General features: G+C 49.9%; 1 protein-coding gene across 44 annotated transcripts in view; it reads right to left on the bottom strand.

The window, feature by feature from the left end:
• Positions 1–27,351, bottom strand: part of SORBS1 (sorbin and SH3 domain containing 1) — a 1,103,390-nt gene that overhangs the window by 59,319 nt on the left and 1,016,720 nt on the right. For all 44 annotated transcript variants that reach the window (XM_085603602.1, XM_085603630.1, XM_085603622.1 and 41 more), the window contains 2 exons: positions 16,708–16,822; positions 16,497–16,622 (listed from right to left, as the gene is read on the bottom strand). In XM_085603602.1, the coding sequence (XP_085459728.1) occupies positions 16,497–16,622; positions 16,708–16,822 (241 nt within the window). The remainder of the gene's footprint in view (positions 1–16,496; positions 16,623–16,707; positions 16,823–27,351) is intronic.

The following is a 27,351-nucleotide window of genomic DNA, read 5'->3' on the forward strand; positions in this document are numbered from 1 at the left end:
GTTTAAATGTGCTGTATATTTGCTATTATCTCCAAATAATGAGCTTCCATGACATATTATGGCTATAAATAATGGAGACCGGAGAAGGAGTGTAGTAGTTGTAAGACCTATTCTAATGGCGGATGCCTGACGGAGTGAGTCATATTCTCGGAGCTTTTGTATAAATTGTATTTTTGCACTATTTTGCGCGCCGTTTTTTAAATTGTTTTTTTAAATTGTATTTTACTGTGCCACTGTTGGTAATTGCGCTTTGCTCTTCTCTCCTGAGGCGGAAAGCCGGGAGATCTCTCGCTGTACTTTTTTCACTCTGTTGTGTGGGGGACTCGGCCTCTCACCTTTTGGGGGGCAGCTGTGTACCTCGCTGCTACTCGTGGGGCCGCGCTTCTCTTCCCCTGCCTCCCTCTTGCCGTGCTTCGGGGCGCACCCCTCTCAGCCGATTTGGAGCGGAGGGATAGACGCACTGGTACGGCGGCCATCTTAGGTGAGGCAGGCCTGCTAGTCGGCGGACTAGGCTTGCTGCCTCACGGGCGGGAAGTATAAAGTTAGCTTCCTTTCTGGGCTCTGGTCAGACCTATTCTAATGAGACTCCCATGGCGGATGCCTGACGGAGTGAGTCATATTCACGGAGCTTTTGTATAAATTGTATTTTTGCACTATTTTGCGTGCCGTTTTTTAAATTGTTTTTTTAAATTGTATTTTACTGTGCCACTGTTGGTAATTGCGCTTTGCTCTTCTCTCCTGAGGCGGAAAGCCAGGAGATCTCTCGCTGTACTTTTTTCACTCTGATGTGTGGGGGACTCGGCCTCTCACCTTTTGGGGGGCAGCTGTGTACCTCGCTGCTACTCGTGGGGTCGCGCTTCTCTTCCCCTGCCTCCCTCTTGCCGTGCTTCGGGGCGCACCCCTCTCAGCCGATTTGGAGCGGAGGGATAGACGCACTGGTACGATGGCCATCTTAGGTGAGGCAGGCCTGCTAGTCGGCGGACTAGGCTTGCTGACTCACGGGCGGGAAGTATAAAGTTAGATGGGGATGGCTCCGCGCAGCGGACGCAAGCAGCGGATGTGCCTTTCCCGCGCCAAAGGAGCGCCTAAGGAAAGCCCGTCTGCGCCCGTCAGCGTCCCGGATGCGGACGTGTCGGCATTCTCGGGATACAGTACCATGGAGGAATCAAAGGTTACTCTGCTGTACAGCTCTTGGCCCTAAGACCGTTTATGAATAGAGGCTGCAGTATCCATGACCACTCATTTCGGGGTAATTTCCTCTGTACTGGTTGTGGATGGTCATTAATGGAAGGGTGGACAGAGACTGGCCCCGCGGAGTCTGGGCACCATGTCACTCCGACGGCGGGGGGGAGTCCATCTGAACGTTTTTTCAGCGGCGCCCTTTTAAACACTCGGTCTGCAAGCAAACATGCTCAGGATCTGTTTAACTTCCTATCTGACTCTAATCCCGCCTGCCTTTTCCTGACGGAAACGTGGCTTGGCGAAGCATCAAGCCCAGATGTAGCGATTGCCCTGCCCTCTAATTACTTTATGCTAAGAAAAGACCGGCGCATTGACAAAGGAGGGGGAGTAGCTATGGTGACAGATAAACGCTTTGAGTGTTCCATCGTACCTACAGAAGACATTCTTGGGGCAGAAGCATTGGGTTTTTGTCTGACACTTTCACCCGCTCAATCTTGCGTGGGTTTATTGGTTTACAGACCCCCTGGTCCTATTGGATCATTCTATGAGGAGTTGGACCTAGTGATTTCGGCAATGAGTGTACAATTTAAGCACTTCATTCTCCTGGGCGACTTTAACATTCACTTTGATACAGCGGATGCTGCAGATACCATCAAATTCTTAGACATTACTACTCCTCTGGGCCTGTTACCCTACGTAGTGTCCCCTACTCACAATAAAGGGCATATTTTGGATCAGATTTTCTCTACTTCGCCTATTAAAGTGGCGCCCCCCTTCCCCGTGTTATGGCCTGACCACCTGCTGGTGACCTTTAATATCCAGTTTAAAACCACTGTGACTATGAGAGGCAATGGGGGTCAACCCCGGATGTCGCGTGCACTCCATCGTGTAACACCGGAAATGATTGATCAATATCTGCTAACTCACCCCTGCAAGTCGACGGGTGACTTAGAGGTGGACCTAGTCCGCTTTCAAACTTGGTTCATGCAGTGTTTGGGAGATTTGGCTCCGCCTAGGCGGACTTATAAGAAAGCTACGCGCGCGTCTGCCCCTTGGGTCACGCCTGCACTCAATACCAGTCGAAGGTTCTGTAAGAAGGCCGAAAGAGCATGGCGAGCAAACTATCTGAAACCATTGAGGGAGGCCTATAGGTGTTGCACCAAGGCCTATCACAAGGAAATATATCTGGCCAAGAAAGCCTACTTTGCTCAAAGGATTGAGGAGGCCACCAACACCAGCAAAGAAATCTTTATGATTGTGAAGGAATTCACATCTCCTGCCTCCGTCACGCAGAAGTGCTCCTTCTCGGAACCCTGGGTTTCGCAACTGGCAAGTTTTTTTGCCAATAAGATCAAAAGCATCCAGGCAACTTTTCCATCTGTTGGGCTTGGGGGAGTGTCTTATTCTGAACCCCTTGCCGTTGTGTCTGACTCGGGACAGCCCAGTTTGACGAGTTTCCCACCTATTGAGCCTCAAGTCTCACTGGAATTTCTTTCTAAAATGAGATCAGGCTCTCCGCTGGACCCCTGCCCCGCTAAGTTTCTTGCCAAAGTGGCTCATATTATTAACCCTATGGTTAATCCAATCTTAAACCGCTCACTGGAGACAGGGATGGTGCCGCTTGCCTGGAAAATGGCAATGGTCCTTCCTCTTCTGAAGAAGACCACCATTCTACTTTACTGTACACCACTCCACTCTACTCTACACCACTCTATGCCACTTCCCTCCACGTCACTCCCCTCCACGCCACTCTATTCCAATCTTCTCTATGCCAATATAATCTACGCCATACCACTAACTTTTAGTCATATTGAACAGCAGCCATGTTGCTGTACAACATGACTCAAAGACAATGGTAAAGCCAATAGCTCTCACATGGGCTATTTTCTTTACCAAAGCATGGTGTTACTTCTGGTAACATTGCCATTGTGAGTTGCCATGACTAGATCGTCACTGTCCCGAAGAATACCAAATGAAGTTACCAAACAGGGTGGAATTTGTCTGTGATTGTCAACACGGTCTGTGAAATATTAGTTGATGACTTTCAGGCAATGCAAAAAGTGGGTTCCTATGGTCATTTTGTCACCAGCATTTTCATGGAACTAATGAAGGAAATAAGAGTTGACAAAGACTCTACTACTACACTAGAAGAAGAGGGAGGGCTTCAGAAGTGGACTGAGGAGCACTGGTTGAGCCGCCTGTGGGCCCAGAGCTGGGAGTGCTTCAGATGTGGACTGAGGAGCATTGCTTGAGCTGTCAGTGGTCCCAGAGTTGGGAGTGCTTCATATCAGGGCTGAGCATTGATTGAGCTGTCTGTGGGCCTAGAGCTGGGAGTGCAGGGAGTGCTTCAGATGTGGACTGCGGAGCACTGGCTGAGCTGTCTGTGGGCCTGTGCAGAGTACTTCAGATCAGGACTGACGAACAGTTCCGGATTACCAAATAAACAGAGTAGGCACCAGCCTGTGGGCCCCACTCCTGTTAGGGGTCCTGCGACAGCAGGGCAAAATAATATTCATTTGATCTTGAAAGAAAATAACAATCAAGCTTCCTTAAATTGTTTCCAAAATATAGAAAAAAAAATTAATCGACTCAAAGAAACGAAAACTGAATTAATGTAATTTACCCATTGAATATTGACAGTTTTTTTGATTTTTTGTTTTTTAAATGTTTGTTTAATAATTGTAAATGTTTAGTTTTATGTCATAAAATAGTTGGTAGGTAAAATTAAAAAAGTATTAGGAGATAATTTGCGAGGGTGGGCCGAAATTTCGACTGTCTAGGGGCCACCACAGGGTTTAATCTGGTACTGCTGAGGAGCTTTGACTGAGCTGTCTGTTGGCCAGGAGCTGGGAGTGCAGGGCGGGACCAAATTATGCAGCAGAATTGATTAATTCATGAGCTAGTAAAGGCAAATTATAGAAACGGCTTCACATTTTGTGATAGAATTACTTCATTATTTTGTCATTTTTACACTTCTTAACACTGCCTGGGCATATGCTTCACCTCAGCAGTACCAGTATAAAACCCAAATATGGCAAAAAGCAACAGAAAGGTGACTAGTCAACCATTGTGAAGAGCTTTTCACTGCACGAAAATATGTTTCGACATGCTTTTAGTAACTTTTGATCCATTTGAGTGAGAAACTAAATTTATTTGTTCAAATCTGTGGCTATGCGGAAGATGATTGTTAGTGTGGCAAATGCGTCAAATCCATAATTATGCAAAAAAACACCATAGCTGCAAAATTGCACACGTTCAGTCTGTTTTTCTAATGGAAAGAGGCATTTCGAGAGGACCTTTAATGAGAACACAAGATAAAAACGAAACTGAAGACAAGTTTTGGACATATCATACAAGCGTGTACATTCTTTTGTACTCTGGGAGGTAGAAATGACAGTACTATTAAATAGTACTCTAGTACGTCCAAGCAAGATACAAATTTGTCTTTCCTTGCTCTATAATTCGATTTTCCTTGCAACACAATTTGGTATACCCATACCACACAAGACAGTCGTTCACGAAAGCTTCATTCCAATGGCCCAGTTTATATGTAAGTATTCATCATGTATGTATGTATGTGGTATTTATACAGCAAACGAATTCAATGGAAAAGGAAGTGGAGTGCTGTACAGTCTCAAAGACAAGTATAAAGTCAATGAGCGATAGGGAAGGAATTTAATTTGTGGAATATTAATGCATTGTGACATTGTGGGGCATATTTACAATGAAGTGGCGGAGCACGGCATTAGACTCCTTGGCTTAACGCCACACTCCGCCACTTCAGAAACGCAGGGCTGCACCATATTTACAACAGTATGGTGCAGTTCTGCGTTTCCCCCTGGGCTGGGGCTAAATTTAGCAGCCTAGCGCTAACGCAGGCACCCTTCCACCATAGTGCAGGGGTGTCTGCATTGAGGGTAAGATTGTTTATGTGCAGAAAGGTCTCCCTTCTGTTTAATTTCTATTTTTCAGCTGCACTTTATGCTTTATATGCAATTGTTCAATTTTTGGAAAAAAATAAAGTCTATGATTTTCTCATTTCTATGGTGAGATTCCAGCCCTAGATTGTCTAAGCACTTTCCAGCCTACCAAGGAGGGAGGAATAGTACTCCCAAACATACAAATCTTATTATTATGCATATTTTGCACAGTACCCATTTAGATTTAGAACAGCACACTTTTCTTATTCACATTTCAATAATGAGCTAATGGACATGATGCTAAAAAACATTAATATTTAAAGGTATTCTTAGTGTTAGAACATGGATCTATAATTGGCAGTGGTTTGCACCCTGTCCTAGTACGGTCAGGTAAGTAAGGTACACACTAAGAATAACCCGTGCTCACACACTTGGTAGCTTGGCAAGAGCAGTCAGATTTAGTACTAGAGGCAATTTGTAAAGTGTTTATACATGCACACACATTGTAACACAGTGAAAACACCACAAACGTACTCCACACCGGTTTAGAAAAATAGGCAGGATTTATCTGAGTAAAATAAGACCAAAACAACAAACATCCAACATACACAAATCAAGTTATGGAATCTTTCAATACTAAATACAGTTCTAGTTCTTAGAAAACAATAGCTCAGACTGCAGCTATCGGGTCGCATTTGACTAGAACAAATCCACAAGCTTAGTCTGACGGTTAGGGAGTGTGGGTCGGATACAGGAGTCAGGCACACCCCAGCACAGTACCTTGGATATGTCAAAAATCAACAATGGTGCAAGGCTCAGGGGAGGTGAGGTGAAGCGAAAGCAAGTGATGCGTCGGTTTCTTACTGCTGTGCAGGGTCGTTGACACATGGGGATGGTGCGCTGCACAAAGGAGGCGAGGCATCACTGTATTAAGTGAGGTGTCGGTTCTTGGAGGCAGTGCAGGGTTGTTGAGCAGCTAACGCCTGAGGATGATGCGAGGGGCAGGGGAGGTGATGCATCGGTTGCAGGTGTGGTACCTCGGGTCCTTACCGTAGTGCAGTATCGGTAATGAATTTGGCGGCCAAGCTGTGAGACCTCGGTTTCCCGGAGTCGAGGTCGAACCACTGGGCCACAGCTGCGGCGTTAGAGTGGCGCATCTTGGAGGTCAGTGGTGCGGTGCTCGGAACTTCTGCAGTGGCGAGTCTTTGGAGGCTCTACGTCTTCATCGGAGCCTGCTTTGTAAGCCGCAGGTGTTGCATTGAACGGGGACCGCAGCTTAGGTGCAGGCAGCAGCACAGCATCAGAATTGCAGACAGCGGTGTTTCCGAAGTTGCTTCGCATTGATTTGTGGCTTGAAACTGTGCTTAGTGCTTAGTACTTAGTTCCATTGGTGCAAAAGGGAAATGCGCGCACTGACTGTAACATGCCTACGGGCTTTGATATCTTTTCCCACAGGGCAGATTACATTAATCAGACAAGGTCTCTTTTTGTAGCACGAAATCTCACTTCCAAGGGAACTTTTGATTGGAATTGGCACCACTTGGCAAGCAGGGCTATAAGCAGATGATCCCAGATACTACAGTCGAAGTGTTTGATGGCCCTGAGACATCCAACAGAGGCATGCTCAACCCAAGCACTTGTAGAAACTTTAGAAAGCAGGATGTAGAGAGCAAAGTCCAGTCCTCTCACTCCCAGGACAGAAGCAGCAGGCAGCAGGCCAATACAGCAAAGCAAACAGCAAAGTGGCAGTCCCTCCTGGCAGCCCAACAGTTCTTCTTCCTGGAAGAATGTTCTCAGTCTAGAAGTGTTCTAAGAATATGGTGTCAGAGGTCCAGTACGTATACCCATTTTAGCCTTTGAAGTAGGGATACTTCAAAGTAAGGTCTTTGCAGTGCCCAAGACTCTGCCCTTCCAGGCTCTGGCTCAAAACTCACTACATGGGACGGAGACTTCTTTGTGTGGGGACAGGCACAGCCGTATGCACGTGCAAGTGTCAGCTCCTCCCACCACTTTAGCTCAGGAAGGCCCGTGAGTCTGGTGTCAAATTTTGAAAAATGCAACTCTATTCGAAATGGTTGATTTATTGTACTCCACAGTTCTTCAATAAGATTAATCCAGAATGCTCTTCTATACAGTTATAGATGTGAATCCACAGAAGTAACAAATTGGTCCTATACGATATTGTGAAGCTACAGACTATGTAATCTTTGGTATTCGATATTTGAGTATCTTGAAAGTCAACTACAGATTCACATTCTCCAAAAATCCGATCATAGCTCTATTGGGTTATTTTCCAAAGAAGGGGATATCTCTGAGATTCCAAAAATTGGTTTATAGTTCAGTGTTCGTTAGCATAGTCCATATTATAACGGAAGTGAAAGACTAAATGAATTTCTTCTTCCACAGACTGGTTTGAAAAATGTGTAGAGTAGGACCACACAAGACTTTATATGTAATAAATGCTGTCGGAAGTCACAAACATTTTAAACTGTGGGATCATGTGTCTATTTATATAGTAATCGCGCACTTTTACAATTTAGATTTATCAGCTATGTCATTGTTGATTTCTCTATGTACATGAATGATTATATTAATAAAACGTATGCAATATATTTAATACAAATAAATGTTAATAAGGATGGGGGGGCGTGGCCTGAGGCGTCAAGATGGCGGTCGCACTTTAAGAGTGCTCCTGGACCCCTCCGTCATCCACCTCACATTCTGCATTCTTTGGCAGCTATCCTCTGTTCTTACCTGTTTGACCTGACTCCTGGGGCACGGGTCAGCACCTGGAGGTGTTCGTTGCCCGTGTCGGCCATCTGGGGCGTCCCGCCGGCCTTCGCTTATCTGGGCTTCCTGGGCGACAAAATGGTGGCCTGCATCGCGCCTCGCTGATGGCCCTGGCGCTCCGGACTTATGGGCCAGGCCTCGGGTTGCTTTTCTCCTCTGGCGGACTGTGCCCTCCGTGACCTCCGGATTCATCATGGCGTACAACCAGTGATAAACCGGCCTCGCTGGCTCCCCTGCGCTCTGTGGCGGTGGAGAGGCGGCGCCTGGGGCTCTGCCGGGGCGGGAGCCGGCTTCCAACTACAGGCCCCGGTCTGGCACTCGCGGAGGTGCTCACGGGTCCCCCATCTCCCTGTTGGGGGCGGGGCGGCCGCTGGCGCTCCTGAATATCACTGGCCCTGAGGCACACCTGGAGGCCAGCGGCGGAGTGGCTGCGGTCCGGCCGGAGCCTCGGTGCGGCTGCCTTATCGGGCAGCGGAGTGAGAGTGGTAAAGAGGAGCAGCTGCAGATCGAGGGGGGCCATCGGCTACCATACCGGGTAGCGGAGCGAGGCCATGAGCGGGGCTGGTGTCTGGCACTCCTGGGGCCCCCTCTCTCTCTCTCTTCCTCCCCTGTGGCACCAGCCTGGTCTCGGCGCCTCCGGTGTGGCGGCTGCCATATCGGGCAGCAGGGTGGGATGTGCGTGGGGTTGGTGCTCAGCCCTCCTGGGGACCCCCTCTCCTCCATCCTTGCGGCATTGGCCTGGCTTTTGTGACTGTGGCCGCCCTGCCCTTGCTGCCGCCTGCCTCCCTGATACCTTGGCTGGGGAGTCCACCGGCTGCACTGGCCGAGTAGCGGGCGCTCCCTGACGTCCATCACACCGCCCTCGCCTGAAGTGGTGCCATCAGTTGCAGATCATCACCTGGACATCTACCGCCCCTGGGATTGGGCGGTCTACACTTCTCACTGGGCTGCCTCTTGCATCTCCTGGGCTCCGTCTTCAAGATCGCAGCAGACCAAGTTCCACATCCAGGACTGCTCCGGTGAGTGGGGTGTGGGGGGGATATTGGATCCTGGGCTGGGAGGTCATCACTGGGCCTTCCCGTGGGAGCCCCCCCAGCCCCTCTGAGGTGTCATGGCAGCCTGATACACTATACCTGGCCTCTGCCCGGCAGAGCTCTGGGGATCATTGCTGACGCCTGGCCTCCAGTGGGACTGCTAATTTCTGCCAGATCTGCGGGGCTCTGCCCTCCCGCTGACCTAGCCCTTGCCGCCCTGTGGAGGGGGGCTGTGGAGCGGGGCGCTGTGCCTGGGTCCGGTGCACCCCTGTGGACCCTGCTGGATCCTTCTACTGCTGAGCTGCTAGTTGCGGAGACAGCCTTTTGTACACACTGTGGCACATAAGAACATCGCCAGTGCTGTGGTCTGCTGCCGGTGGGTGGCCCTCTGGGGGTGGCGTTCACCAGTCACCTCTGGGCCCCGGATGGACGTTGCTGGTGCCACGGGCCTCCGCTGGAGTTCGTGTGGGGAAGGCCTGTCTGTGCTCCTGCTGTGTCTGCGACTGGGGCCGCTGCTGTGGGCGCCGCCGGTCATCGTTTGCTTGAGGGGGCTCTCCTGTGACCTGACCTGCAGGTAAGGAGTGGGGGGAGCGGTGGTGTCTGGTCTGGGGGCGTGGGTTCGGCTGTCTATCGGGCAGCAGGTGGGGTGAGGGGGGCCTCTGGCTCGTGTGGCTCCACTACTGACGGTGGGGGACCAGCATACTGCCCTTGTTCATAACTCTTGTCCTTTCTCACCCTCTGCGGGCCGCACCCCTTGTCCAGCGGCTTGGGCCGTCCCGGGTCTTCGTGCCAGCGGATCTTGCCTGGCAGCTCCCTAACCCACATCTGGTGCATTGTCAGCTTCCTGCTGTGGGGGCCGGTTGGGGGGTCTTCGGGGAACCCGCGCCTCCAGGGGGCCGGCCATGGGCAGGACAGACAGATCAGCGAAGGTCCCCGCCACCCAGACAAAAATGGACCGCTTTACCACCCCGGACGTGGGGGTGACTGGGGGAGCAGCTGGGCAGGGGGCTTCTACGTCCGCGGACCTGGCCACCATCCTTCAGGCCATCCAGGCATCCCAGACCTTCGTGGAGGGCAAAATCGTGGAAGTGAGGGTAGACATGACTCTCATCCGGCATGACCGAGACCAGGATCTCCACTGTGGAGGATGACGTGCATCAACTCAAAGGCCAGATGGCCCGTCTTCAGTCCCACACTCAGGAATTGCATCTTCGGGCGGAAGACGCCGAAAACAGGGCCCGACGCAACAACCTCCGCCTCGTGGGCTTCCCGGAAGGAGTGGAGCAGGGTCGCACAGTGGAATTCCTGGAGAAGTGGCTTAGGTCATGGGTCCCCGGATATTACCTATCCCCTTGGTTCGCGATTGAGCGGGCTCACCGGTCCCTGGCCCCCAGGCCAAAGCCGGGTGCACCTCCCCGCCCCATCATAATGAGGGTTCGTAATTTCAAAGACCGGGACGCTATCCTGTCTGAAGCCCTCAAGCAACAGCGGCTCCTCCATGAACATTGTGGCATCATGATCTTCCCCGACTACACCCGCGAGGTCCAGGGCCAGCGTCGCTCTTTAGGAGAGGTTAAACAAAAGCTGAGGGCACTGAACATTCAGTATCGGCTCCTCTTTCCGGTCTGCTTGCGAGTGGTGTTCGCAAACAAGACATTATTTTTCAACAGCCCGGTGGAGGCATGGACCTGGGGAACGGAAGAGCGCCCTCTGCAGGCTGGAGAGTGCGCCCCGGACCAGGGTGAGCGGAGGGAGGACTTGGCCGTCCCGCTCCCTCTGCGAAGAGGCCTCCGCGTAATCGATCCCGCAGGCGCCGCCAACGGAGGCGGGCCCGCTCGGATTCCCCGCTGGGACACTCTAGCAACCAATCCTGATTGCTGATTGAGCACGGTCTGGGAGGCGCTCTGGGTCCTCCGGCCGACTGGATGGCGGAGGAGCCTCCCCTCAGTCTCCTGTGATTGACCTCCCGGACACGGACCTCTCACGTAGCCCGATGCTTCTGAAGGGCCCCGACTGAGCCAGTCTCTGCCCGCCGGGCCTTGCTCCGCGGCCGGCGACTGCGCCCTGGCCCAAAACAGTTCCTAATTTCCCGATGGTTTCGTAAATATGCATCCGAAAAAGAGGAGGGGTCCTCCACGTTTCCCCTGTCCCAAGCGTTTTAGTTTGGTTGTTCATCCTGTGTATTTGAGTATTGTTCTAATGGGAGGTCGACAGATGCTTCTGTTCCTGAAGTGTAGGCTGAGGGGTGGGGGTATGGGAGAGGGTTGGGAAGGTTTGTTCCCGTACGTTATGTTTTTTGCTGTTTTTTGTTTCAGCTACCACGGAATGACACACACCACTAATGGGAGGGAGAGGCATGCCCTCGCAACAAGTGTATGCGCACACCACCGCGGACTACCAAGCACGTATGCACACCCACGTCAATATGCACTTCCTAGACCAGGTACTACCTACCATGACAGATAACACTTCACCTACGGCTTCCCTCCATGTGCTGTCGTGGAATGTCAATGGCCTGTTGGACCGGCACAAACGCATGGCGGTTCTAAGGTATGCGCGGCGCCTCCACTTAGACATCCTTATGCTTCAGGAAACGCATCTGTTAGGGAACTGCGGCCCCTTTTTAGCTTGTTACGGGTATGATAGAGTATGGCTCTCCGTTTTCTCCAGGGGCTCGCGAGGGGTGGCCATCATCCTTAGGTGCACCCTGCCCTTCGTCCTCTCCCAAGTGATCCATGATACTCAGGGCTCATATGTGACAGTTTGTGGATTGTTGGCTGGCTCTCCCCTCACTCTCATGTCTGTATATGCCCCCCCCCCCCTCAATGCTCGCGTCCACACTTGCCCACACTGTGGCCCTGCTGAATAACGGGTCCACCGGCAACATGGTTATTGTGGGGGACTTTAATGCAGTTTTAACACCGGCCCTCGACACCACAGGTCCGCCCTCTGCTGCCCGTAAGGCGAGCGCGAAGCAGCTGCAGAACTGGTCTGAATCCCTGGGACTCTGCGATGCATGGCGCATATGGCACCCCCGCAGTACCCAATTCACGCATACTTCCACGGCACACCACACTCATGTGCGTATTGATGCGATCTTTGTCCCTGCGCTCGAATGTTCCAAGATTCTGGACGTCCGGATTTTGCCTAGAGGCATTTCCGACCACTCTCCAATACTCCTTAGCACAGGGGACCCCCCTCCGTCGGCCCGCCTAACCTGGAGGATGAATGCTTGGTTTCTCCAAGATAAAGACTTTAAGAAGGAGGTGGGGAAGGAGCTTAAACACTACTTCGCCACTAATGTGGGTTCTATGGCCTCCCCGGGCACCCTATGGAAGACGGGGAAGGTGACTATACGGGGGGTTGCTAAAGGGAAGCTTAAGAACCAGAGGCAATTACAGCTGCAGGAGATTTCTTCCAAGGAAGCGCAGGCGCTCCGTTTGGAACGGCTATTGTCCACATCAGAGGATGATGCCCAGGCCCGACAACTCGCCCACATTCGAACTGACATTCGACAACTGTCCCTGGATGCGGCTAAGCTTCTCTGGAGGTCCTCGGTGGCTAGAGTTTATGGTTGGGGGGACAAGAATGGCACGATCCTGCACAGGCTGGCCACATACCCCAGGGCGAATCGTATATTATCCAGGAGGTGATTGACGAGGCTGGAGTGGTGCAACGGGCCCCCGTGGCAATGGCCAACACCTTCGCTGGCTACTACCGGAGGCTGTATACAGCGCTCACCCCTGAGCTGTCCATCTCAGCTCTCCTCGACCGGGGTAGGGTGCAGCTCCCTAGGCTGGATAAGGCTGCCCAGAAAGATTTGGATCGCCCCATTTCACTGAAAGAAATAGAAGAGGCAATCCCAGATGGCCTCCCTCTGGAATATTATGCGGCATACCGGGAAACCCTGGTGCCCCACCTGGCCAACTTATTTCATGAGGCTGTGGAGAGAGGTTCCTTGCCACGGGAGACGGACATTGCCACCATTGTGGTTCTCCCGAAATCCCAGCCGCCATCCAGTAGATGTGCAGATTACCGTCCCATCTCCCTCCTCAACACTGAGATTAAGTTATATGCCTCCATTCTGACCCAGCGACTAAAACCCTATTTAACTTTACTGGTACACCCGGACCAATGCGGGTTCATGCCTCAGCGTGGGACCCGCCACTGCCTCCGGAGGCTGCAGCTGGCTCTTGCCCACCGGCACCTGCTTACCCCATACTTAGTGCTCCTCTCCATAGATTTTGAAAAAGCGTTTGATTCGATGGACTGGGCGTACCTACAGGATGTGTTGGCCGTGATGGGGTTTGGGCCCCACTTCCGTTCCTTGGTTCGCGTCCTGTACGCTCACCCGAGAGCACGGGTGCTGGTAAACGGAGTACTGTTAGAGGCCTTCCCCATCGCCAGTGGCACTAGGCAGGTGTGTCCTCTTTCTCCTTTGCTTTTCGTCCTGGCGATGGAGCCCTTGCTTCCCTGGTGCGGGCTGAGGATCGTCTCCACGGATGGGAGTGGCCCAACACTGAAGCGGACAAGATCGCATTGTATGCAGACGACGTCCTGGTCTTCTTGGCAGGCCCAGCCTCTTCAGGGCCACACTGCCTCCAGATCTTGCGCTCTTTTGAGCAGGCCTCAGGGCTGCGGCTAAATCCCGGGAAATTTGTTTTGATCCCCCTGCATCTTTCTAGGGAGTGCTTTGATTGGCAGTCCACCATACCACTTTGGCGTCAATCCTTTAAATACCTGGGGATATGGATTACCCTCCTTCCCGAGCTGGGCTGGTCCCTCAACGTGGCTCCGCTGGTTCGGAAGTCCAAGGATGATCTCCATAAATGGAAGGCGCTGCCTTTAAACCCCCTGGGAAGGGTGGCTCTGTATAAAATGATGATCCTCCCCAGATTCCTCTACGTTCTACAGAACACCCCCTTTTGTTTCCCCGGGAATTGGTTCCGGGAGCTAGACAGTCTACTCACCAAATTTCTCTGGACTGGAGGACAGGCCTGCGTGGCTCTGTCTGTTTGCCGGATTCCCTCCTACGATGGGGGTATGGGGATGACGCACTTGTATCTGTACTTCTTGGCGGTACGCCTTTTGGTAGTCCACGACTGGTTCAATGGGGGCTGGTCTGGCTAACATCCAGGCCATGATGTACGGGGGGGCCATCTCATCCCGATTGCCTGATGTGACTCGCTCCGTGCTACTGGCCTGGCAGGCCTCGCTGCGGCACACCGGATGGAGAGGTAGGCTGACCCAGTGTACTCCCCTATGGTACGGGGCTTGGCTCCGGGAGGTCAGCAGATTACAGGGGTTTAAAACTTGGGACATTATTGGCGTCTCACAGCTAGGGGACGTATGGGCCAGGGGCCATATGCTGTCCTTTCAGGAGCTCCAAACCCGCTACTTCCTACATTCGTCCCAATTCTATAAATACTTGCAACTGAGACACGCCCTCCATAGGCACATTGCGGATGACACAAGGCTCCCCGAATATAGCCCCTCTGAGGCTCAGACGATGATGGGTGACTTAGGTAAGGGAGGGGTCTCCCGCATTTATCGCTCCCTAGTTAATAACACCCCCACCTCATTAGATAAGTTGAGGATTCAATGGGTGGGATGGGTGGGCCCGCTTGACGAGGTGGATTGGCGTGATGCCCTCATGGCCCCTAGAACAGTTACCGTCTCTGCCAAACTCAAGCTGATTAACTCTCTACCTACATGCTGCGTATCACTCCCCTGCGCCTCTATCGAGCGGGCTTGCACCCAGATGCGTCATGCACGCGATGCACTCATGCCCCGGCTGACTTCCTCCATATGGTTTGGTCGTGCCCCCGCCTGGAACACTTCTGGGGATCTATTGAGGTGGAGCTAACAGAGGTATTGGGCTGGGAGGTTTCTCATGATCCACGGCACTCATTGTTGGGGATCACGGACGGGCGGGATGGGTCCAGAAATGAAAAGTTATTTTTTAATACTGCTATGATGGTGGCCAAACAGGATATAGCAGCGGCCTGGAAAAGCCCCGACCCACACGATCTGGGGGGTGGCGCAGAGGGGTGGACTGGTGCGCGACCAAGGAGAAGACTCTTTACATGGCCAAGGGGTGTGCCAAGAAATATCGTAGAGTGTGGGGGAAGTGGCTGGGAAATGTGGAGGGTCCCGATTAACCCGGTCCCCTCTCCTGTATGTGCATGTCTTCTGGGGGTCCCGATGGTGGGTTAAACTGCTTTTACGAATGAATTCAAACCAATGATTTCCGTGTATTTGCTGATTTGTTTTATGTGTTTTAAAAACAATAAAAATGTGATTATACCCAGACGTGAATGCACTTTTAAGACCTGTCTTTTGTGACCTGCTTTTGTTATGTTCTGTCATTAAACCAATAAAAAAGATTTAACAAAAAAAAAAATGTGACTATAAAAAAAAATGTTAATAAGGATGCTTATAGTTTTTACTGAACCTCCATATAAATAATACAAAAATAAAATATAAAAAAGTAGCTATTTTGCTAAAAACTGGTCACACACAACCATGCCACTCTTCTTTCATCCATGACATGTAGCATTCCCAGATCCCTTTTAATCACATCAACATTCTTTCACCTTTCCCCCTAACACATTATCAGAGTCCCATTAACTTCAGCTCAGTTCTTATGCTCTTCTTAACCGTACCAGTTTGCCTGGTTTCCTTTGTCTTAGTACTGTCATGTTAACAAAAGTGCAAGTATTAAATGCAAAGACTAAGGATCTTTACTTTTAGAAAGAGCTTTCTATTCCTCCTCTGGATGAAGTGAATTAAATCTAAATTTGATACTCGAAGATTGAATTGTGACACAAGTGTGGTCAACTATTTAAATAGCTATTGAAAGCTTTAAAATGTGCTCACTATCGCTTCATTCCTGTTCCCAAACTACAGCATCTACGTCTATTTGTTTGAATTCCATTTGCTGTGATAAATCTGAAAACTTTTATAATTCTTCTAGCGTGAGTGAATCACGTCATATGTTGCATGAAATCCTGCCTCAGAAAGGCTCAGAGTTTGCAATTTTGATTTTGGTTTCTGGTGTCTTGCTAGAATTCAAATGACCAGGGAAGGTAAAAAGAGTTAATCAAATCAGTAGTTAATAGAACTAATGCTCAACCTGTTTCACCATATACGATGATCGGGGTGTGCCTGAAGTCAGCAGGTATACAACATTCATTGGATGGAGGCTTTTACCTGCACAGTTTTTCTCGTGGGACTATTCTTATATAATTTAAGAAGTATAGTTTTTCCTAACATTTAAGTTACTCCATTATGGCTTTCTACTGTATACTGAGGACTGCAGTGTCGCCTATGTTTGTGAAGCCGAAAATTAAAACTATACTGACATCCTGAGATTTCTTTCCTGGTAGGGGGAGATGGGGAGTGATGGACTTCTGATTTCGCTTTGGTGTCTCTGTAGTGGTATATTTGTTTTGACTTTCATAAGTGTCAATTCATTATGTCCATCATTATTACATTTTATAAAATCTTAAGTTTCCAAAGATGTGTAAACACATTACATGTGATAAGGAATCGGAAACAAAATTATTACCTTTCTGAAGGACATTTCAACTTGAGTATCACCATTGAAGTTAAATCTCGCAATGGCGTCTCCGTACTCCAGTACCTGCATAGGTAATGGTTTCTTGGGTTGGGCTTTCTCTGTTGGTGGAAGTAGCTGAATAAAAAGGATCATGTTTGAGTATAATGAGAAAACTCAGTAACTATCGTTGTATCCTTGATTAGTAAATCAGCTGCTTTACCTCTATATATGATTTTGGAAAGATTCCCACTCGTCCATGATGCTCTCCTTCAAACCAGTTCTGATCAATCTGTTTATAGATGTAAACAACATCGCCTTTCTGAAGTGGAAGTTCCCTGTAGAAATAATTCCAAAGAAAGTTAGGTATGAACATGTTATTTGCAGTCACTTTGGCTTAGCACTGAAGTTGCAATTTAAACATAAAACACCTCAAGAACTGCAAAATAAACAAAATGTAGAATACTGTCACATTGATTACAACTTTTGAAGCACAGCATACCAAAAAAGTAAATGTAATGCTTTTATTTGTCCGTTTGTTATGCAGTTCACTGGGGCAATGACCACATGTCTATTGGTAGTACCCGCTTTCACATGTTGCACTTACTAAGGAAAACACTTCCTTTCCTTACGCTTGCAGCCAGGAAATCTCTGGTACAGTCTCTTTTTTTGTTAGCAGCCTTCATTACGGTAATGCTTTTCTAGCATCTGCCAATGAGGCATTACTCTCTAACCTTCGTTCGTACAAAACACGGGTACACGCCTTATCTGTAATTTGCCATTAAAATCTGCATCTTCCCCTCCTTTAAGAACGCTACATTGGCTACCAATCAGAAAGAGAATTACATTTAAGATTTGTTGCCTTACCCATAAAGCTTTAGTTGGGAAAGGACCAAGCTATCTACACCAGAAGCTTGAATAGCAATCTTCCTACTAGGAATCTGCGATCATTGGATCCCATTCCCACCATCTGATGCCTAAGGTGCGGAGGCAGATCCTTTTCGTATTTGGCACCTACCTATTGGAATCATTTGCCCTGCACTGACTACACCAAAAACGAAAAATTACTAAAGCCTTACTTTTTCTAATTTTGCCCTTTAGTCCTGCTGCTTCTGTTTATCCGTAGCGGCGAAATACCCTGTTAGTGTGATTCGTGTGTAATATTAAGTTAAAAAAATAAAATTATGAAACATTAGAAAATATCGTACTTGGTCCTCCTTCACATTTTAAAATTCCTGCTTCATATCCATATCTTCTCTTAACTAGGTGACTGACTCAATTCAATTAATAAAACTTTATTTAGTGTAAGAGCCATAAAAGTGTCCGATCATACAATAAATAACAAATTTTAAAATATACATATCTGATACACGACAATTAAAAAGTTTCGGTCAAAAGAAGAAGTAAAATACAGAGGTTATGGCATTATGACTCTTCATAGCTTTTCCTTACTAGTAAGACTCTAAAGAACAAGTTACTTACCTTCGGTAACGATGTATCTGTAAGAAACATTAGTTAGTTAGATTCCTCACCTTAGAATATCCCCAGACGTCAGACTGGATCCGGAAGATTTTCGTCAGCAATACCCCTTGCGCGTTGCTAGGCGTCGTCTGTGGCTCCGCGTCCGTCGTCAGCGTCGTGCGCCGGAATGACGTCGTCGGAGTACTTAGACGCCGCCCTTGCGCGCTGACGTCAGTTCTTGTACATAGCCTTCCGCGCCAGGAACGCAGAGCCATGCAAGATACCGACACTGGTGCCAAAAAATTATAGGGCCCTGAAAGGGATAGCCTTAAACCTAGATGTCAGTTCGCAGAACAGGGAGGATGGGTGGGTCGGTGAGGAATCTAACTAACTAATGTTTCTTACAGATACATCGTTACCGAAGGTAAGTAACTTGTTCATCTGAAAGAAACACGTTAGATAGATTCCTCACCTTAGAATAGATACCCAAGCAATACCAACCCCGGTGGTGGGTCTGCGAACCAAGATCACACCAGAAAGTCCTGGAGGACAGAACGGCCAAAGAAGCCATCCCTCCGGACTTGGCTGTCAAGGCAATAATGCCTGGCAAACGTGTGGAGCGAAGCCCACGTAGCCGCCTGACAGATGTCCTGCAAAGGGACACCCCGTCCCAAAGCAGTAGTAGCCGCTGTGGCCCGAGTAGAATGGGCGCGCAGCCCAACAGGAGGGTCCTTTTTTGCCAAGGAATAAAAAATTTTGATGCACAAAACGACCCACCGAGAGATGGTCCGTTTGTGCACAGCTTTCCCCTTCTTAGCACCTACGTATCCAATGAAAAGTTGGTCGTCCACCCGGAACTGCTTTGTGCGGTCCAGATAAAAGGAGAGCGCACGTTTTGGGTCCAGACGGTGGAGCCTCTCTTCCTCTTTGGAAGGATGCGGAGGCGGAAAGAAGGTGGGCAAGGTGACAGATTGCCCAAGATGAAAGGGGGTCACCACTTTCTGAAGAAAGGAGGGACGAGGCAGAAGGACAACCTTGTCCGGATGAACAGATAGAAAAGGAGGCTTTGATGATAAAGCCTGGAGCTCACTCACCCGTCTAGCCGAGGTGATGGCTACCAGAAAAGCAGTCTTAAGCGTCAGCAGACGAAGAGGACAATTATGAAGAGGCTCAAAGGGAGCGCACATTAGAAATGTGAGAACAAGATTCAAGTCCCACTGAGGATTTACAAAAGGGCATTACATTGCGTAATGCCTTTTAGAAAGCGTGTAACTACTGGGGACTTAAAAAGAGAAGGCTGATCAGGAAGCCTTAAGAAGGCAGAGATGGCAGCAAGATAACCTTTCAAGGTGCCCAAGGCAGAGCCCTGCTGGGCCAAGGAAGAAGAAAGAGGAGAACCTCAGAAAGAGGGGCGGAAAGGGGATCCACAGCCTTTGCTGTGCACCATGCCACAAATTTGTTCCACCGGCAGGCGTATACCGTCTTTGTGGAGGGACGCCTGACTGCCAGAATGATATCACAGACTTCAGGAGGCAAGTCAAATGGCATCAACTGCCGCCGCTCAATCTCCACGCATGGAGGTGGAGGCTGGACAGGTTCGGGTGGAGGACCGTCCCCTGCTGCTGCGACAGAAGATCCTCCCGAAGGGGCAGACGTATCGGAGGATCGGTCAACATACTGAGTAGCTCGGGATACCAGTACCTTCGTGCCCAGTCCGGAGCCACCAAGATGACTTGGGCCCGGTCGCGCCTGATCTTCTTCAGCACTCTGGGCAGAAGTGGTATAGGCGGAAAGGCGTACAAAAGACCGCAACTCCACTCGTGACGAAAAGCGTCGCCGAGCGAGTGCCGCCTTGGAAATTCCAACGCGCAGAACTGCTGACATTGCGCGTTCTCTTCGGTGGCGAATAGATCTAACCAAGGCTCTCCCCACTGCTGAAAGAGACCTTGTGCCACCTCGGAGTTCAGACGCCATTCGTGATCCATCATGTACCGGCGGCTGAGTTCGTCTGCTCTGGCGTTCAGAGAGCCCGCCAGATGTTGAACCACTAGGGTGACGCCCTGGTGTTCCAGCCATGTCCAGAGGCGCAGAGCCTCCTGACAAAGGGTCCACGACCCCACCCCGCCCTGTTTGTTGCAATACCACATGGCGGTGGTGTTGTCCGTGAACACCTGCACGACACTTACCCTGACAGAGGGAAGGAAGGCTTTCAGTGCAAGTCGGATCGCTCTCAACTCCAACAGGTTGATGTGGAGACGAGACTCCGCCGGAGACCAGAGACCTCTGATCTCCGCCTCTCCCATATGGCCACCCCATCCCAGGAGGGACGCATCCGTCACTACGACATGCTCCGGTTGGGGAAGGGAGAGGCTCTTGCCCATGACCCAATCGCGGTCCGTGAGCCACCACTGCAACTGCTGTGCAGTGCCCTCCGAGATCAAGACATGGTCAGACAGGTTTCCGTGATGCTGGGCCCACTGAAACTTCAGGTCCCACTGCAGAGCCCGCATGCGTCGCCTGGCGTGATGCACTAGTAGGATGCAGGAGGCCATCAGCCCCAGAAGCCGCAACACAAGCCTGACCGAAACCCAGGATAGAGGCTGAAAGATGGGAATCAGGGCCTGAATATCCCGGACCCGCTGTTCCGGCGGATAGACCCGGAACTGCGCCGAATCGAGAACCGCTGCGATGAAGAGGAGCCGCTGAGAGGGACTCAGGTGTGACTTCGGCACGTTGATGGAAAACCCCAGCAAATGCAGGAGATCCGCCGTAGTCTGGAGGTGGGAGACGACTGCCTGGGGCGAGCCCGCCTTCAACAACCAGTCGTCGAGATAGGGAAAGACTGGAACCCCTAATCTGCGCAGATTAGCTGCGACCACCGCCATCACTTTCGTGAACACCCGAGGGGCACTGGTGAGGCCGAAGGGGAGCACGGTGAACTGAAAATGCTCCTAGCCCACCGTGAACCGCAGGTAACGCCGGTGGGCCGGCAGGACGGGGATGTGGAAATATGCGTCCTGCAAGTCCAACGCTACCATCCAGTCTCCAGGGTCGAGGGCAGCTAGAACCTGAGCCAAAGTCAACATCTTGAACCGTTCCTTCCGGAGGAAGGAATTGACGTTCCTGAGGTCCAAGATAGGGCGTAGGCCCCCTTTGCCCTTCTTGGGGACCAGAAAGTAGTGGGAATAACAACCACGACCTACTTCTGGGCTCGGAACGCGCTCGACGGCCTCTTTGGCCAAGAGGGCCGAAACGTCCTCTCGCAGAAGATTCAAATGATCCTCCGAGATACGGTGGTGCTGCGGTGGCATGGCTGGAGGGGTCGTCTCGAAGGGGAGGGAGTAGCCCCTTCGGACGATTTGCAGCACCCACCTGTCCGAAGTGATGGTACGCCAGTGGAGCAGGTGATGGCGAACTCTGCCGCCCACTGGCGAGGAATGGGCCGGAAAGCTCGGACTAGGAAGGCTTGGAGGCGGATGCTGCCGGGGTGGATGTGGGCTGACCGCGTCGGCCTCCAGAACCGCCTCGGCGGAAACCACGTCCGCGACCGCGCGCAGGTTGGGTCTGCGGCTGGTGGCTAGGCGGACGTGAGGAGGCGCCCCTTCCTTGGCCACGAAAGGGGCGAAAAGCGGAAGTTTGCGAGAGGCCCAAGGACTTGGCCGTAGCCCGGGAGTCCTTAAAGCGATTCAGCGCACTGTCCGCTTTCTCACCAAAAAGGCGAGTGCCATCAAAGGGCATGTCCATGAGAGTGCTCTGGACATCCCCCGAAAAAGACGTGGACCGGAGCCAGGCGTGACGTCTAAGCGCCACCGTGGTAGAAATCGCCCTACCCAGCGAGTCCGTCGTGTCAAGCCCACATCGGATTGCATGTCGTGCTGCATCCCTCCCATCGGCCAGAGCCTGGGTAAGTCGTGTTCGGGCCTCCTCCGAGCACAGGGGCAGCACGTCCTCCACCGTATCCCACAGAGAGTCCAAAAGACAAGCGGTGTTTAAAGACCGCAGACCCGAACTAAGGGAGGAGAACAGCTTTTTGCCAAACTGTTCCAGTCTTTTGGAATCCCGGTCCGGCGGGGCGGTCGGGAAGGAGGATTGGGAGGTAGAAGCCTGGATAACCAGGCTCTCGGGGGTGGGGTGTTGGGACAGAAAACTGGGGTTGCCCGGAGCAGGGCGGTGGCGCCTGGCAACGTTCCTGTCCACAGGAGAAACTGTGGAGGGCTTGGACCAGGTGCCCTGCAGAACGTCGATGAGGGCCTCATTGAATTGCAGCAGAGGCTCAGTGGAGATTGCTGCAGACTGAAGCACCTCGGTGAGGACGTTAGTCCTCACAGCCACGGCAGGCAGCTCGAGCCCAAGGGCTGCGGCCGTCTTGCGCAGCACCACAGAGAAAGCAGCACCCTCCTACGAACTCACAGGAGAGATGAATCCAGTGTCTGGCGAGATATCCAGACCACTGGCCTCCCCCAGTTCATCTGCCCAGTCCTGTGACAGCTGAGCCTGATCGGCCATAGGATCCTCGGACCCCTCCCATTGGCCCCCGTCATCCGATTCCTGGTAAACAGGAGGAAGGATCGGAGCCGGACAGTAGACATAATGTGTCTCTAACGGCGCCGTACGCGGCGTCCATCGACGCCGTAACGGCGCCGGATCCGGAGCGGGGCTGAACTGGGGCTCGAGGCCGAGCGGAGCCGGCGTCGGGGGTAGAACCGGTGTCGACGCCGGCGGAGGAGGCGTGACGAGGTCGACCGGCGTCGACGGGGACTCGGGGTTGAGTCCCTCGGGGACCTGCGGCGTCGGGGCCGGCGACGGCGCCGGGGCCAGAGCCGCCGGCATGCAAGGTTGCCCAGTCGGGTCCGCGGGGCCCGAAGGCGTGCCAGCGGGCGTCGACGGCGGTGCCAGGCTCCTCATGGCCGAGAGGAAGGCACTGACTTCCGCCGGCGTCGCGTCAGTCCCAGGGACCGGCGGGTGTGGGGACTTGCGCGACGCCTGCGGCTCCACTGGAGCCGCGGGGGTGAAACCACCCGGACCCTCGGCCGAGTCGCGCGACCGGCGAGGGGAGTCCGAAGAGCGGTGTCACCTCTTGGACTTCTTGGAGTGCTTCGACTTACCCGAAGACTTGGAGCCAGACGAGCGATGATGACGTCGGCTGCGGCTCCGCGACCGATCCTTGGACCTCCTCCTGGACCGGGATCAAGAGGGGCACGGAGCCGAGTGGCGAATCTCGAGGAGCTTACAGGACCGCTCCCGTCTAGCCTTCGAGGTCAGGGCCTTGCAGTCCGAACACAACTCCGCGTCGTGGTCGAGGCCCAAACAGTAAAGGCACCGGCGGTGATGATCCGTAACCGACATCAAGCAGTTACAGTCAGTACAGGCTTTAAAACCCGGCACCGGAGTCGAGACAAGATCAAAAAGGATCAAAAAATGTAGTCAAAAAAGACTAAAAGGGGTAGCTCTCCCGGATCTGCGCTTACTGGCGCGGAAAAAAGAAGAACTGACGTCAGCGCGCGAGGGCGGCGTCTAAGTACTCCGACGACGTCATTCCGGCGCACGACGCCGACGACGGACGCGGAGCCGCAGACGACGCCTAGCGACGCGCAAGGGGTATTGCTGACGAAAAATCTTCCGGATCCAGTCTGACGCCTGGGGATATTCTAAGGTGAGGAATCTAACTAACGTGTTTCTTTCAGATTCAAATTTTATACACCACTGCAAATATAATAAAGCAATTTTACACTGTCTAAGTTTAACTTGGCGTAATTATGGAACCAAAAATTGCTTTTGCATGTATTTAGACAGAAGCAGACAGTACTTTTCTGTAAATCACTAGACTTAAGCTGTCTGGGACAGTAATTTAGATAAACTAATTTTAAGTACTGTTTAGATATTCCATCTATAGTATCAGGTTTTTTTAAATACTCAGGAACACCAAGCCTTGAAAATGTTTGATTTACATAACGAAGTATATGATATTCTAATTCAGAGTTATAATGTATTTAATTTGTAGCCCTGATGAAGTCAGTGATGCTTACACATCCATCTGACGAAACACGTTTTGGCTGCAGGCGACTACTAAGGATTGTGGATTGAAGGAATAAATCGACCTGAAAGTAAGAAGATTGGAACTTACTTATTATTTATGATTGTTATTTGAGTTGGTTGCTTGGGACCATCTGTCTATTGTGAGAACTGGATTTTCTCAGTTATTGTGAGAGCGTTAGTGGCAGCTCTCTCCCTTGGAGCACCACGACATTTGATAAACGTGCTGTTACTGTGGGAATACTCACAAGGTTTGGACAAGTGGCCCAGCTACACCATAGTTCAAATTAAGACTGTGGGCCTGCAGCACCTGATATTCCCTGAGAAAATAGAAGGAGTCTGGATTGCATTACAATGAGTACAAGAAAAGATAGGGACAAGGTAGCGGAGGATTTATTCAAAGACCTAAGTGCAGGGGTTGCTATCAATAAAGCACTGAACCACGGCAGTACTAACAGAAGGATAGATTGAAACAAAAATGTATTAGGTTAGAGAGGCTGAAATAAACTGGAGCATCATAGTGCTCCAGTGATGGGCCACGTTAAAACAATATCAGAGGTTGGGCAGAGTACCATGTGGTCTGCGCTCACCGATCTTCCTGACGTATGACGACTTGGAGGAGGATCTCCTTTCACAATGGGAAAAGGAGCTAACTGGTAACTCAAATAACCTGATGAATATTCTTAGTGAGAATTCAAGCAGAAAGTTAGGTAAATTAGCTGTGAAATAGATATACTAGAAAAGGAGATTGCAGATCTTAATATAGAGGAGCCTACGAAGAAGAATTATGACACCCTGGCGGGTATTCTAAATAAACATGAGGAGGAAATCAAACAACGTAAGGCGAGGAAGCACAAGAGGGATGAGGCAGACTACCTCAATGGGAGAGTATTTACATTTACCAAGAGGATTGACCATTTAATTAGACAAGATATAACTATAGGAGTGAGTAGAGCATCTTCGATAAGTAAGAAGAGTGCGACCTCAACTAGTAACATATCTAGTAGTGGGGATGAGGACCCTGGAGAGGGTACTTCAAATCAGTCCAATGCTTTTTTAAGGGAGGTGTGGAGGATCAGAATGGGCAACAAAGATTTAAACACGTGACCAAGGGGAAAAGACCCAGAAAAACAAGAAGGGGGGTGCAGAGGGAGGAATTATCCCAGGGGAGAGGCGAGGCATGCAAACAAGGTCTTGGAACAAACAGAAATGAAGTATGGATATAAAAGTTATCAATCTGTCAAACAAAATACTAACAAGTGAAATGATTTCTGTTTTATGGAGAGAGATGAGCTATTGTCCTGTTAAAATGTATGATATTGTTGACATGAAGGTGGATTTGTACAGATTTGTAAGACAGTTGAAATTAAAAAAGAATTCTAAATTAAATGCATGACTAAAGAGAATAATGAATATGAATTGACTTCTGAGCTGTGTTCAACTGCGGATATAAAAAAATACAGCACTTTTACTATCAATTATAGAACGTGAGGAGGACCCTGTCACAATTCATAAGCTACTACAAGATTTGGAACTTAGCCATGATCTTAGTGAAGACAGTGGTCTCAAAATGAAGTCCAGGTGGACACCACAATTACACACTGGTAATAGCATTGATTTCTTGCATAGGTTGGTGCAACATGATATTGACAGATGGGAACAGAAAATGAGCAGGAACAAAAGAAATTGGGTGAAGGATAATCTAACCTCACGGGAGAGGGCCGCCCTCAAAGAACTCTCGAATGATCACAACATAATTATCAGAGAAGCGGATAAGGGGGTGATGGAAAAGGTGGACTATGACAATGAGATTTTTATGCAACTAAGTATCGAGAGATGCTATACTAAACTATGTAGCAATCCCATACCAGGGATTACTAAAAACATTAATGATCACTTGAGAGAGTGGTATGACTTGGGCTTGATGACTGAGGATGAGTACAGGTACTTGACAGTAGATCACCCCAGGTTCCCGTGTCTCTATACTCTACCAAAGGCGCATAAGGGATTATCTTTTGCTCCTGGTAGACCGATAATTTCAGGTATTGGGGAACCAACAGAGAAACTCTCACAATATGTGGAGACCTGAGACCTTTTGTATCAAATCTACCTTCCTATATTAGGGAAACAAAGCATATACTCAATATGCTATGCGATGTGAGGTGGGAGCCGGATATGACATTGGTATCATTTGATGTGGTCTCACTTTATACCAATATTAAACATGTGGATGGTATACGAGCACTGACACATTTTTTAGAGAAAAGGCAGATTGGATTCATGGCACACTCTGATATGTTGATAGAGATGGAGCAACTAATCTTGGATAATAATGCCTTCCTTTTCAACGGTGACTGATACAGACAGCTCTGGGGGACCGTGATGGGATGAAGGTTTGCGCCGTCTTTTGCAAACCTTTTCATGGGGTTGTTTGAGGCGGTGCATATCTGGGGACGGATGATATACACTATTGGGGTCGATATATAGACGAGTGTATAATGATCTGGACTGGCACCATGCTTAAATTTAAAGAGTTTTTAGTTTTTTTGAATGACAATAAACACAAAATGTTGTTCACTATGGTTCATAGTAGGACGGAACTTGTTTTTCTGGATGTAGAATTATATGTGACTGGAGATCGGATACACAGTAGAATGCACTGAAAACCCATATCTTGTAACTCCTTATTACACGCAAGCAGCTCACACCCGAGGGGTCAAATCAATTCTATCCACTTTGGGGTGATGCTCAGGGCACAAATGAATTGCAGCCAGGAGCATACATTTGAGGAGAACTTAAAAGATATGGAACACAAGTTTGTAACACAAGTGTATAACAAGGAGGTGGTCAATAGTGCTGGTAGCAGAGCATGTAAGCTTGACCGTTCTGATACTCTGAAAGAAAAGAAGAAAGTGGGTAGAGACATGAGAGGAGGTCCGATTAGACTGATTACTAAATATCATCTTTATTCTCATGAGCTATACAATATACTCAATAGACACTGGACGTTATTAGCATCAGAAAAGGATCTACAAGCGTTTGTGTGGGCTAGACTAAGTATCACTTATAAGAAGGGCAATACAATATGAAACATAGTTAGTCCTAGTTACCTACACCATCTATAAGGAGGACATAATTACACGCAAGGAACAATGGTTTCTACAAATGTGGTCATTGCACTATGTGCAAATTGGCTTTGGACAAAGTTACAGAGTTTAGTTATAATGGATCATGTAAATTTCAAATCAAGACACATACTGATTGTTCGACGAAATATGTGGTATACATACTCGTATGTGAGTGCGGCCAAATTTACTTAGGGAATACAATCAGGCCAGGGAAGGAGACACTGAACTGAACTGAACACTTCAGG

Source organism: Triturus cristatus, chromosome 1_2 (genome assembly GCF_964204655.1).
Source record: "Triturus cristatus chromosome 1_2, aTriCri1.1, whole genome shotgun sequence".
In the NCBI taxonomy this organism is placed as follows: Eukaryota; Metazoa; Chordata; class Amphibia; order Caudata; family Salamandridae; genus Triturus; species Triturus cristatus.